General features: G+C 40.8%; 1 protein-coding gene across 1 annotated transcript in view; it reads right to left on the minus strand.

The window, feature by feature from the left end:
* Window positions 1-13,656, minus strand: part of RUNDC1 (RUN domain containing 1) — a 29,604-nt gene that overhangs the window by 12,260 nt on the left and 3,688 nt on the right. Inside the window, exon 2 of the mRNA XM_033919208.1 lies at window positions 6,343-6,501. Coding sequence (XP_033775099.1) covers window positions 6,343-6,501 — 159 coding nt within the window. The remainder of the gene's footprint in view (window positions 1-6,342; window positions 6,502-13,656) is intronic.

Genomic DNA, 13,656 nt, shown 5'->3' on the forward strand with positions numbered 1-13,656 from the left:
AGTTGTTGTCTGACGGTGTCCATGAGGGAGCCTAGTAATGTCTCTGTGCTGAAGTTTGTTCTGAATCCTGATTGCATGGGGTGGAGTAGGTTGTGGTCCTCTATGTAATTGGTGAGGAGTTTGGCTACTAGGCCTTCTATAATTTTGACATATAGCGGAATTGAGGCTATAGGTCTATAGTTAGATGGGAGGTTTTGTGGTGCCTTTGGATCTTTTTGGATTGGGGTGATGACGATTTCGCTGAGGTTGTCAGGGAATGTGCCCTCTGTGAGCGTGAATTGGATCCATTGTAGAGTTATGGTGCGGAACTTTACACTAGAGGTGGTAAGGAGATATGAGGGGCAATGGTTGAGGTCACTGGAGGCATGGCTGTATTTTTTGTAGAATTTGTTGAATTCTGACCATTGTATGTTTGGGAATTGAGTCCAAATTCTGTCTGCTGCGATTGCCTCTTTTCCTGTAGTGTGGATTGTGATTGGATTTTGCTTGGATGGGTTGAGGATGAGTGTGGCTCTGGTGTTGGTGATTTTATTCTTGAAATGTTCTGCTAAGAGGGTAGGTGATGGTGGAGGTGTGTTCGTGGTGGTAGTGTGTGGTTTAGTGTCTGTTAATTCTTTCAGGATTTGGAAAATTTTTTTGGAATCTTGTGTTTCTGTGCCTATGAGCTTGGTATAGTAGCTTTTCCTCTTGTCTTTTAGTAGATTTTTGTATAGTTTGTTGATTTTTTTCCAGTCGGTTTTTGTTTGTTCTTGGTTCTTTTTTCTCCATTTTCTTTCTAATCTTCTACACTGTCTTTTGAGTTGGAGTAATTCATTATCAAACCATTGGTCTGATTTCCTGCTGATTCTGGTTTTGGTTTGTAGGGGTGCCAGATTATCAAGGATGTTGGTGGATACATTTTTCCAGTGGGAGATGAAGTTTTTTGGGTCGCCGTCTTGGATGGTTTCGTCTACCTTTGACCAGAAAATGGTTGGGTCGATATGTTTGCGTGAGGTATATGTGGTTTTTTTTGATTGAGGTGTGTGTTTGGTTTTGGTCCAATTGATATTGAAGTTATAGATGTAGTGGTCTGACCATAGGGATGGGGACCATGTTCCGTTAGGAGTTTGGATTTCTTGATTGGATGGTTGGTGAGACATGAATGCTGCAATGTCCAGTTGATGACCTTTTTCATGCGTGGTTTGTGGGTTTAGGATCTGGAAGGATAATGCATTGAGGAAGGATAGACAGTTGTTTGCTGGTGTGGAGGTTGGGTCTTCTAGGTGTAGGTTTAGGTCTCCTAGTATGAGGTTAAAATCAGCTGTTAGTGAATTTTGGTAGATGAAGTTTTCAAATTCGGGTCTCACTGTGGTCCAGTTTCCTGGCGTTATGTAGCAGAGCAGGCAGTTTAGAGAGTTTTCCAGTGTTGTGTCTGTGAGTTGGCACGCTAGGAAATCCATTTGTGGAGTGGATACTTTCTCGAGTATGTTTAGAGTTAGGGAGTTTTTGAATATTATTGCTAGTCCTCCTCCTCTTTTTTTCTCTCTGCAGGTTACTGTTATTTTGTATCCCGGTGGGCATACCTCTTTTATTCTAGGGTCTGTGTCTGAGGTTAGCCAGGTTTCAGTGAGGAATAAGCAGTCAAGTTTTTCTGTTGTTATCCAATTTTTTATGTTTTCTGTTTTGGGTCCTAGAGATCTGATGTTGACATAGGCACATGTAAGGGAGGTCGTGTTGGACTGTGGAAAGTAAGTTGTTTCCGGGTATATGAGTGTTGTGGTGGTTGTTTGAGGTTTTGTTTTCGGGGGTGTTGATCTTCTTCTCCAGATAACAGTGATGGGGTGTTGATTGTTGGTGTGGTGGTTTGGGTATCTTGGTGTGAGTATTCTTCTGTTGGGGGTTTGGAAGTTGGTTGTGCTTGCGGTTGAGGTTGTGGTGGGTAGGTTGTTTGCTGTTGTATTCCAGCTAGAAATGAGGAGGATTATCAGGATGGTAGCTATTTTGTGTGTATTTCGGGAGGGCTTCATGTTTGATGTCTGGTTTGGAGTGTTTGGGTTGTTAGGTAGAGGGAGTGGGTCTCTCTTAGAGACCTGGTTGGAGGGGGAGGAGCGGGGTATCTTTCGCTCCTTACCTTATATTGGAGGTAGGCAGGAGGTCCGGTGGAGTAGTCTCCGGGGTGTAGGTGCTCACGTCTCTAAGGTCCGCTGGTGCTCCTCTCAGGTGCTCCACGAAGGCGCCCACTAAGAGGCTTTATTGCATAATCTAATAGGCCCATTATGACTTCTTGCCAGATGTGTATTTTCTTTATCATTGTCTCATGCATTGTTTCCTGAAAAAAACTCTTTGTTTATCCTGTATTTTAATTTTACTTTCCTTTACTGTCTTATGTACACCTACAGCAAGTTATAGGCCTGTAATGTGTGGCACTGTTTTTCATTTTTATTATTTGCTTACAAATCTCTAGTTCTCTGGTCTGCACATTATTTTAATTAAGGGAGGTTTACTTGGTATGGGCTTTCTTTGTGTGCCTGTGAAACCTGAGGTTGTCAGCTTACAGAGACATGGTCAGAGATTCAAACTTTTAAGGATACAGAGTAAATTGTCAGCTTGAGTGGTGCTAGAGTTTAAGTATATTATAATGTTTTATGCATATTCAGAAATTGCTGTAAACAAATAATAATTTATTTCTTATATACTGCCAAAGCCATTATAATTCGGTAAAATTTTTCTTTAAGCCTGTTACCTATAAAAGCCAAAAGGAATTCCTTTGTTCAAATAAGTCCAACCTTGTACAATGACGTGTTAACTGAACATTGGAAGAGTCAAATGATGTATTATTGGTCATTGCGAGAGTACATAAGCAGGCACCAGCTTTTGATTGAGGGAAGATTCCTCTCTCTCCATATGGGCCAGTTAGCCTGGGAGAGATGGGCTTACCCCCTCACACACAGAATGTTTTTACAGAGTTGGCAATGAATGTAATGCAATTTAATCTTAATTCTAATTGTAACCTCAAGTTTAATTGTATATAAATTGAATAAATATTATTTTGATTAAATTACATGTCTGTGAATGAGTTACTAGCATGAAATATACCCTGTATGTTGGGACACGACGTAAATCTGCATACTCAGGGAAAAAGGAAAGTCGAGTCTAAAAGTTCCACACCAGTTGTGACTGGGCCAATGGATCGCCATATAATACCCCCCAGTGGGGAGTTTGCTCTTACTGGGGAACAAGATACACCTTCAGGGGCATCGCTTAGTCCCTTAGATAGAACTCCTCCTCCCCCTCCAAAAGAATCCAGTGAAAGTGAAGCCAATTTGGCTCTTTTTGGCTCAGGAGATCGGCTCCCAAGTCTCCTCAAGAATATCTTATACATACATCTATGCCACAGATCTTATCTATAAAAGAGGATGTTCTTGTTGAGCAATTACCCTCTGAGCCTTCACAGGATATTTCTCCAAAGGATATATGGCAGATACATTTTAGAATGGAGGGGTTGTTGAAAACAGTCATAAAGCAAAATGTACAATTCTCTCACAAAGTTATTCAGAAACTTGAAAATGTGGATGTTAATTTGAAACTGTTGGATAAACGTTTGGGGACAGTAGAAACACATATTTCCACCTTGCAGAAGATTTCTACCTCTGCAATTAAAGATTCCCAAATAATACATTCTAAATTTGAATTGATGGAAAATTTGCAATGTTCCAGAAATCTGAGATTGGTAAATTTCCCAATGACTCATTTAATTTCACCAGAAATTTTGCTTCATAAATTTTTTTAAAAAGGTACTGGGACTTCCAAACTCAGAAACTTTGGTAATCGCAAATTGTTATTATATCTCACAAAGAAAAAAAATTACCGTTGAAAAGGGAGTGGACCAGTTGGTACCTGTTGATCTGAATTTAACCAAATTTTTAGAAGATTCCCAAGACAATATACAGACTAGGTCCACTCTTTTACTGACATGTGTAAACGAGGTCGATAAAGGATTAATTATGAAAACTTACTTTCAAAATGAGCAAGCAAAATTCTGTGGCGATAATACAGTTTCAATATTTCCAGATATGGCTAGAGCCACCCAGTTGAAATCTAGAGTTCTGGCTCTAGGAGCCACGTTTTTTTTCTCAAGTTTCCCTGCAAATGTTTAATTCAGTTTCAGGGTAAAGAATTCATTTTCTAGGACTCAATTCAATTAGAAAGTTTTCTGAATCAACAAGAACAGCTTAAGGTTTAATAATATTTGACTTTTTCTTTTTTGTGGTGTTAATTAAAGAAATCACCTAGATTTGGAGGATTTTTGAACTTATTTAATATATTAGTTATGATTATTTCTTAAAGATTGTTGTATTATAATAAATAAATTGTATTTAACCCCATTTATTAATGTGTGGAGGGTGGGGGGTGGGGTTTAAAAGTGTTGGATATTTATAAAGATATATGTATGGGGTTGAGGGAGATAATTCTTGTGGTGTGAAATTTGTAATAGTTTCAAGTGGAAATGTATATTATGAAGTGATTTATTGTACACTTGTTTGAAAATTTATAATGAATAAAGAAATTAAAAAAAAAAAAAAAGATTGTTGTATTTAGTTCATTCTCCTCCTTTACCTTATTGAATGTTTTTATTTGTATTATTAGGTTTTGTCCCCTGTTGATGTGGGCTAGATCAGTGTTTTTCAACCTTTTTTGGGCAAAGGCACACTTGTTTCATGAAAAAAATCACGAGGCACACCACCATTAGAAAATGTTAAAAAATTTAACTCTCTGCCTATATTGACTATATATAAAGTAATTCTCTTGAATAGGAATCAAATAAACACAAAGAAAGTATTTTATAATTACTTTATTACGAAATAAAAATTATAAAAATTATAAAATACTTTATTCAGTGCGAAACCTGGGCCTGTTTGGCTGAACACAAAGCTGATATTCTGGCTGGAATCGAAGAAAGACACACACGTAGCTCTTCGTCAACAGCTCTCAGTCTCTCTCTGTATTTGGTTTTTATAGCATACAAAAATAGACAAATATACCCTCCATCCTTTTTATTAAACCACAATAGCAGTTTTTAGCGCAGGGAGCTGCGCTGAATGTCCAGCGCTGCTCTTGACGCTCATAGGCTCCCTGCGCTAAAAACCACTATTGCGGTTTTGTAAAAGGTGACCATATTGTAAAATATAGACAGCAGATATAAATTCAGAACTGTGCATAGTAAGTGAAGGGAAGTTTTCATCTCTGGGAATTTACCCAGTTAACTATTAAGTTATTTGAGTAAATTCCTTTGAAAACTGTGGTAATACTGCCTCCACTTTGCTAAATTTAAAATAAAATCATTTTTCCTACCTTGTCTGGTGATTTCTGGTTGCACTTTCTTCTTCTGACTGTGCATCCAATCTTTTTTCCCTTCTATCAGCCTGTATGCTTTCTCTCCTCCACACCTCATTCCCTCCCCCAACTTTTTCTTCCTCTCTCCCTGACCTTTCTTTCTTTTTTTCTGTTTCCCTTCTTTCCTTCTGTTTCCCTGCCTGCCCCCTTTCTTTCTTTCTCCCTGCCGTTCCCCAAGCCACTGCCACTGCCATCGGGGAACAGGACCCACCAATGAATAACAGGCCCCAAAGCCGACGCCGACACATGCTCTCCCTGACGTCAATTCTACAATCGGAGAGGAAGTTCCGCCCAGCCAGGCAGCGATTGGCTGGCCCGAACTTCCTCTCCGACTGCAGAATTGACGTCGGGGAGAAGACTTATCGGCTCGATAGATTAGATCGCCAAGACAAAGTGAGTCCTGGGTGATCGACTCACTTTGCCTTGGCGAGCTACTGGCGCCCCTGCCTCGGGCCCCCTGTCAGCTCCGGGCCCGGCGGCCCTGCGGCACACCAGGCAACATCTCGCGGCACACTAGTGTGCCGCGGAACAGCGGTTGAAAAACACTGGGCTAGATGAATGATGATGTAGTAATTAGTTTGTTTTTTTATATTATTTCCTATTTTTATTTTTCATTCCTTTCTGTTCTTTGTACTGAACTGTTGAAAATTATAAATAAATAATTTTTTTTAAAAATCCACAATAAAGAATATGCTCTAGGAAAGAAATAATATTTCAGACAAGCATCTCCTAAGGGCTACTTTTACTAAGCTGCGTTAAGGTTTTAACGTGCAGAATAGCGCGCGCTACACGGTAACGTCAGCATTGAGCTGGCGTAGTACGGGGTACGTAGTTCTAGCAGCGTAGTACGGGGTTAGCGCGTGCTAATCTGCTGCATGCATTAAAAACACTAGCACACCTTAGTAAAAGGAGACCTAAGTTTCAGCCAACAAAAGAGCAGACAGACATTCTATGAACCAGAAACCTCACCTGCTGTCTCTCCATGACCATGGACTGAGGAAGTGAATCATAATTCCCCTCCTGGTATGCAAATGTTTCAAGATCATCCAACTGTGTCTTCAGCTGTACAATTAACTCTCGCTGCTTCTCACGTTGAGCTTCAATGCGTTCTCGCTTTTCCCGCTCACTCTGAAACAGGTTCAAGGAAAAGGACATTTAACACTTTCAGTAGCAAGGTTAGAGTGGAACCATTTGCTTATAACAGCAGACTGTACCTGACCAATTTTGTTCTTTTATTTATTAGAGAATGCGATGAACTTAACACCCCCCCCACACACACAAAATACCAATAGCAAACAAGTAACAGCGGGGTCTGCCTATATATAACAAAACCCCCCACTCTCCTCTTACTCTCCCTCTTAATTCCACCAAAAACACTATAGAGTCTTCAGGTTGGTATAATCAGCTGCAGCTCAGTTTATTAACCATAAACATAACATATCTTAACTTCATTAACATAATTAACATTGTATAACGAGCTCCTCCCGAGCTACCAGATGAATTAGTGTTATTCTCTCGACCCCACCATCACAGCAAGAGTCAGAGGGGTGGCATGTCCCTCATGCCCCTTTTCCGGGTCACCTGACCCACCGGGCACGCTCCCTGCCGTCCCAACGCTCATCACCTGATGAGCCTCATGACCCAGTAGTTTGGGAATATGCCACCCCCGAGCTAACAGCTACCCTCAACAAAGGGCGGGCGGGCGGGAAAAGCCACCCTGGAGGACCTCAGAAAGAGCCGAGTCCTCTAGGGTCCCGGCTTTCAAACCTCACCCCCGCGCCTCTCCTCCAATCAATTTAAAACTCCCTACCCTGACAGGCCCTCTGCCCAATCCAGTGGCTACTCCCTTCTGCCCTCCCCCTACCTACTCTAATCCCACCTACCCCCAGCCGATGGGCAACACGAGGGCTTTACCAGCCCCATGTTGCATTACGCCCATCGATACTGAGGTCTCGGGCTCCCATTTACAAAATAAAACTACAAACACTTCTAAAATATACATATTCTATTCTTTTCCCTGCTTCTAGTTTTTTTTTCTCTGTCCCCATGGAGCAAGACTTCTAACCAACCAGATAGCTTCTTTCTCCTAGTATTCTATTTGCTGTACAACCTCTGACTGGCAGATTTGTAGGTCAAACTTCAATAGCAGCAACCAAAACTGGTTTTAATTGGTCTATGACATTTCATTTTGAACAAAAAAATTGCAAAGTTACTGTGGTACAAAAGAGCAGTCACTATCTACCAAAAGAAAGATGTTCTTTTTAAAGAAGGCTAGCAATAAAATATGGCCAGCACTAAATAAGAACAAAACCAAAGTGCTTTGGCTAGGACCCTCAACTGACCCACCCTACACTCCAAGGATTACAGTAGATGACAGACTTTCCACAGAACTATAATCCTGAATCCTAGGAGTAGAAATTGATAACTCCCTATCCATGAGAGCCATCTTCAATCAATAAAAAAACAATCTTTCCTTGTGATGAGAAAGCTAAGTTCCATCAGATAATACATCGAAACAGAGGCTTTCTGAATTTTAGTAAAATCTGTAATCCTATCTCGATTAGACTATTGTTATGCAATATTAGTTATTTGCTCTAAAACATTGCTGTTGCATCTACAACTAGTTCAAAATGTAGCAGTAAGACTCATATATGGACTATGGAAATCGGAACATCTACAGCCTTACTATATGAAACTGGAAGGATCAAGTTTAAATTAGGCATCACTGTCTTTAAGATCCTGACAGGAAATGCCCCTGACTACCTAACAGAGTTGGCTATCCTACTCCAGGGTGCCTCCAACAGATATTCTACCAGAAAACTTTTCCATTTAAAATTCCCAGCATGCAACAATATAAAGTCTACCAGGCAAATCACCTCATCCATCCAATATCAATTAGCAGATTGCTGGAACCAACTACCACTCACACATTCTATCCTGTGACCACTATCTCAGGTTCAGAAAACTTTTAAAAGCATTTCTGTACCAAGACAGGGAGCCAGCCCAGAAATAACTGAAATGGTACTTGTAAAAGCCCATTTGTCCAGTGCAACTCTTAGGACATAATGATAAGCCAAAGATGACCTATTTAAACTTGTAACTATGTATTTGTAACTATGACCTAACTGTATTATTAACTACTGATCTACCTGTACTAGCAACCTTATTGAATATCCATGTCAAACCATCCATTGTAACTTCCTGGATAACTTACCCAACCTCTTGTACTGTAATCTGACCTTGTACTGAACATATATTTATTTATTTATTCATTCCATTTTCTATACCGTTCTCCCAGGAGAGCTTAGAACGGTTAACATGAATTTATTCAGGTACTCAAGCATTTTCCCTTGTCTGTCCTGGCGGCCTCACAATCTAATGTACCGGGGCAATGGGGGAATTAAGGGCTAGATTCACTAAGCCCACCAATCAAGTTCTGACCACTTAGCAACCCTTTTCCGATTCGATTCACTAACCTCTGCCCCGATCATCCTCTGATTTGTACATGCAAATGAGGGGGAATGGCATTCAAATGTAAGCAAGCAGCGATTTACTAAAAAACACCTGCAACACCAACTGGGCTGGCCAATCAAACAACTAGCGACTGCTGGGGACCAGCCATTCACATGTTTCCGACTGCATCTCCTGCTCTCTGCTGCGATCCTCCAGCTCTCTTGCCACCCTGCTCGCTACTGCCACAATTCTCCTGCCGCCCTGCATCTCCTGCTCTCTGCCCCAACTCTCTGCCGCCCTACTCTGTCCCAAATTTCCTGCTCTCTGCCCCAACTCTCTGCCGCGATTCTCCTGCCACCCTGTTCTGCCCCGACTCTCTGCCCCAACTCTCCTTCCGCCCTGCTCTGTCCCAAATCTCCTGCTCTCTGCCCCGAATCTCCTGCGCTCTCTGTCCCAACTCTCCTGCTCTCTGCCCCAAGAGCTGCCCTGCTTCTGCCACGGCCTTCCCCCGCAGTATAAGCCCGTGGTTTTAACCTGTGGGTTTAAAGCAGGTTAAAACCACAAGCTTGCTGGGCTAGTTAAAAGTAAAAAAAAAAAGGTTGCTGCTCTTCAAGCATGCGCAGACCATCTACAGATGGTCTGCGCATGCGTCGGGATCGCTACAGAGCACCCTCATTTGATGAGGGTGATTCGTGAATCAGCCCCCCCCCCCCCCCCAGATCAGATCAGATCGGATCCCTCAAGGATCAGATCCAATCCATGTCCTTAGTGAATCTGGGCCTAAGTGACTTGCCCAGGGTCACAAGGAGCAGCATGGCTGTAGCTCTAAACCCTGCACCACATTCTCCAATTACCCTCACAATCCTATGACAATCTTAAAAATAATATCCTATAGTAAATCTTAGTATATAGAAATAAAACTAAACTAAAAGGAGATAAGGCGATACCTCTTTCTTGAACTAACAATGCATTTTTGAATAGCTGCTTCTTCAGATCAGAAACAAACAAATGTTGACAAATATCAGTATATTATAGGTGAAACATGAAAGCATTCCTATGACAATCACAGGAAGAGGGAGGGGTGAGCAAGGGCTGGGTGGGTAGATGGGAGACAAAGTTAAGAAGATGACAAAGCAGTTTAAATTTATTGGGCTAGATTCACTAACCTGCCTTTCCTTGCCCGATTGCATTCAGGCTGACAAATTCACTAAAGGCCTGCATGCAAATAGGGATGATCGTTGGCACGCCCCCCACCAACCACATGGATCGCTGGAGAGCGATCCTTGAGCATACACAGACCATCTTCCTTGACTGTAGATGGTCTGCGCATGCACTGGCCCTTCATGCCTGATAGAGCATTTTTTTATTTTTATTTTTTTTTACTTAGCTAACAGCAGAGAGGATGTGAGACAAAAAGCATGTCAGTAATGATGCTTGCATGCAAGAATGGAAAATTAGAAAAGCTTAAAACCAGGCTTTGTATTCTAAAGCAGGTCTAATTTCATTTAAAACTTGCCTATCTTTACCATAGAATATTTATAAACTATAGGTCTGCTCCAAACATTTTTCTATTAAAAGCTAAAGAGAGAAGGAATTAAAAGGCTAATTGTTTTACTCATATAGAAGTACATGAATAGCATTGGCATTCCTCTGCAATCCCATTTTTCTCTCTCTTAACTTAAAATTTTGGGCACATAGAGACATATAGATCCCACTCTGTGGATATAGGGGCAGTTAGTAGGTAAAACATTGAAATATTCAAAGCAGCCCTACTCTCCTTCAGCTCCTTCTTGGCCTTCCTAAGGAGAATGAGGTATGCACCGTCTAAGAAAGACATTTGGACAACTAAACTAAACAGGGAATGATTTACAAATGATAAATAGAAGATAATAGCAAAATTTCAAAAGAATTAATTTTCAAAATGTTTGGCAAATATTTTAAAGATTTACAGAAAAATTGAAACGAACTGGAACTCCTTCTGTTCTACATATGGAAAAAAAAAAATCACTGAAGCAGCACAAACATCCAGTGACTCTGCTTCTTACAACCTGGAGAAAAGAAGTGTTTCTCAAAGATTGGATAAACACTTTTCTTCTGAACAAATTCATAAACAGCCAGCTGAGGATAACAACATGCCTTTTAGCCCCAGAATGGAAATTTGTACTTAAAACTTCACTTACCAAACCCTCCAGGTGCAAAGCATGAAAATAAGTCAGGAATATATAATTAGCTACTCAAGCAAGAAAACAAATCATACAGCTCTTAAAACAATGCACACTTTTGTATTCTCTTCTATCACTCCTGCCCCCCAACTACGACCTTTTGCAAATCACTCAACCTGTTTGTGAGCAACATTTAGACTATAATCTCATTTGGACTTGGACTCTAATCATATAAATTACTTTATAGAACACTGGATAACTAATTTTATATAGAAGGCCAAAACTAAACATTATAATTGAACAATTTGATCTATAACTGACATATACAAAGACACCTTATTGCTTACCAGGGTGCCGATATGATTATTTTTCCTTAAACAGCACACAAAAGGATCTATGTAGTAAATATTGTATTACAGTCATACTCTGAAGCTCAGCGCATGATTTTCTAATCTAAGAAAAACATTTTGCTCCCCCATACAGTAACCAAATAATACATAAATAAGTTACATTACGTTACATTAATGTTTTCTATCCCGTCAATACCTTTCAGTTCTAGGTGGTTTACAACAAGAAATTAGCCTGGGCATTCCCAGGGAGATTACAAGGTTGATAGCTATAGTATGCATCGGGATCTGGGAATGGTCGATACGGTTTGGTTTGTAATGTCGTGGGAGGGCATGGGGTAGAATGCACACACAGATTTACCCTAGAACAAAGATGCTTACCTGTAGTAGGTGCTCCTTGAGAAGAGCAGGCATATATTCTCACGTGGGAGACACCATTCACAAAACCTGGGATGGACACTGCCAGGTGCACTGTCACTTTAAACTTTTAGGCAGTGCCTATACTAGTCGCATGCTGGTGCCTTCCTGCTTGATGTCTGCTCACAGGATCATCAGTTCAGCAAAAAAGTAAGTCAACTTAAGGGAGGTGGGCAGATTGTGAGAATATATGCCTGCTGTCCTCAGAGAACACCTGCTAAAGGTATATTTCTTTACTTTAATCGAGGACAAGAAGGCATAATATTTCCATATGTGGGACTCCCAAGCAGCCAGCACCATATCCCTTGAAAAAGATAAAAACATTTAATATACAGGAGCCTGGTGAAACTCCACAGAGTTAAAAAAAAAAGTTAACTTTAAACAGAAAATAGATTATGCAGAACTGCCATTCAGAAGTGGCACCTGCACACGCAGCAGCGTGCTTGTGCGCCACTGTCCCCGACGTGCCGGTAATCAGCAGGCAGCAGCCCTACGAACCACCAGCGACTGACCCAATTAGGGAATTAGTGCGCTTGTGTGCCACAGGCCCCGACATGCAGCAGGCAGCCATCCACTGACCTCCAACATTTAAAGGTACCGCCGGGGTTTTTTTTTTTTTTTGTATATTCGCTTCATAAGACACACCCTTATTTCCGCCCACTTTTTTGAGGGAAAAAATTGCATCTTATGGAGTGACAAATACGGTATTTGAATGAAATGCTTTATGCTGAGATTGTTTGAGACATTCTCACTAGTCTACTGGACCAGTGACCAGAGATAAGGGATTAGTCAGTATTTCCAGCACCTTGAGGATAACAGTGCATTTTAAGGATGAATACAATAGCGATTTTATGATCCCAGTGGTGCAGCTTGGGATCTGGTAAGCATGCTCTATTTCAGTGCTCCCAAGTAGGTCCTGGAGTACCCTTCTGCCAGTCAGGTTTCAGGATATCCACAATGAATATGTATGAGACTGATTTGCACGAGGTGGACATGAGGTGTGCTTTGAAATTATCAGTTTCCGCATCTGAACAATAAGGTTAGCTATTTCTATTTTTAACTCACCCGATAAATTTTCTTTTATCAGTCTTAGTAGATAAAAGCTCTGCTGGAATTGGATTAAGTAGATCTAATTCATTGCCATCTTGGCCAGACAGGGGTATCTCATTTTGAGCACCTACCTCCAACTAGAGCTGCAAAAGTCATGTCAATTTTATGTTGCTTACAACAAAGCTCCAAAGTTCTTTGCTGTTCTTTGCTTAAAAAAAAAAAAAAAAAAAGTTGCTTGCAACAATGGGAGGACCTACAATCAACAATAAGAGCAGGAAAGCTGGCTGTAAGTGGCTATCTGGCTCTGCCCATAATTCATTTTTTAAATGTGCAATATGACTTCCAATTTTAAGGAAACAAGAGAGACTGCTGCATTTATATTCTCTGTCTTTAGCTGACTGAGCTTCTCTCTTCGCCTGCCAGTTTTGCTATCTGGACCAGCAGGTTTGCCCTTGGGTGTGTTTGGCCCACACTAACACATTGTATTATCTGCTGCTGAATCCTACACCATGAATCATAAGTAGCAAAATGTGTGGTATATGAAAGGAGAGGCTATGACTAAACACAAAATCATTCTGGTTAAAATATATAAATATATTTATACGCTCATGCTTTTTTTCTCAAGGCCAGTTTCACAGAATCATCTGTCATGCATACTGCAAATACCGTCTCTCCAGTGACATAAACGTGGTTCTTTATGCAACAAAGTCTTTGAAAATGAAGAGCTTTAAATTACTTCACATATTACATGTGAGGGAATCACGCACCGATATTTTAGAAATTATGCATGATAGCCCACCATTCCCTGGGGTATATTTATCCCCCAACAGGTCCAGCATCCCTCTATCCCTCCC

The sequence above is a fragment of the Geotrypetes seraphini genome, chromosome 13 (genome assembly GCF_902459505.1).
Source record: "Geotrypetes seraphini chromosome 13, aGeoSer1.1, whole genome shotgun sequence".
Taxonomy (NCBI): Eukaryota; Metazoa; Chordata; class Amphibia; order Gymnophiona; family Dermophiidae; genus Geotrypetes; species Geotrypetes seraphini.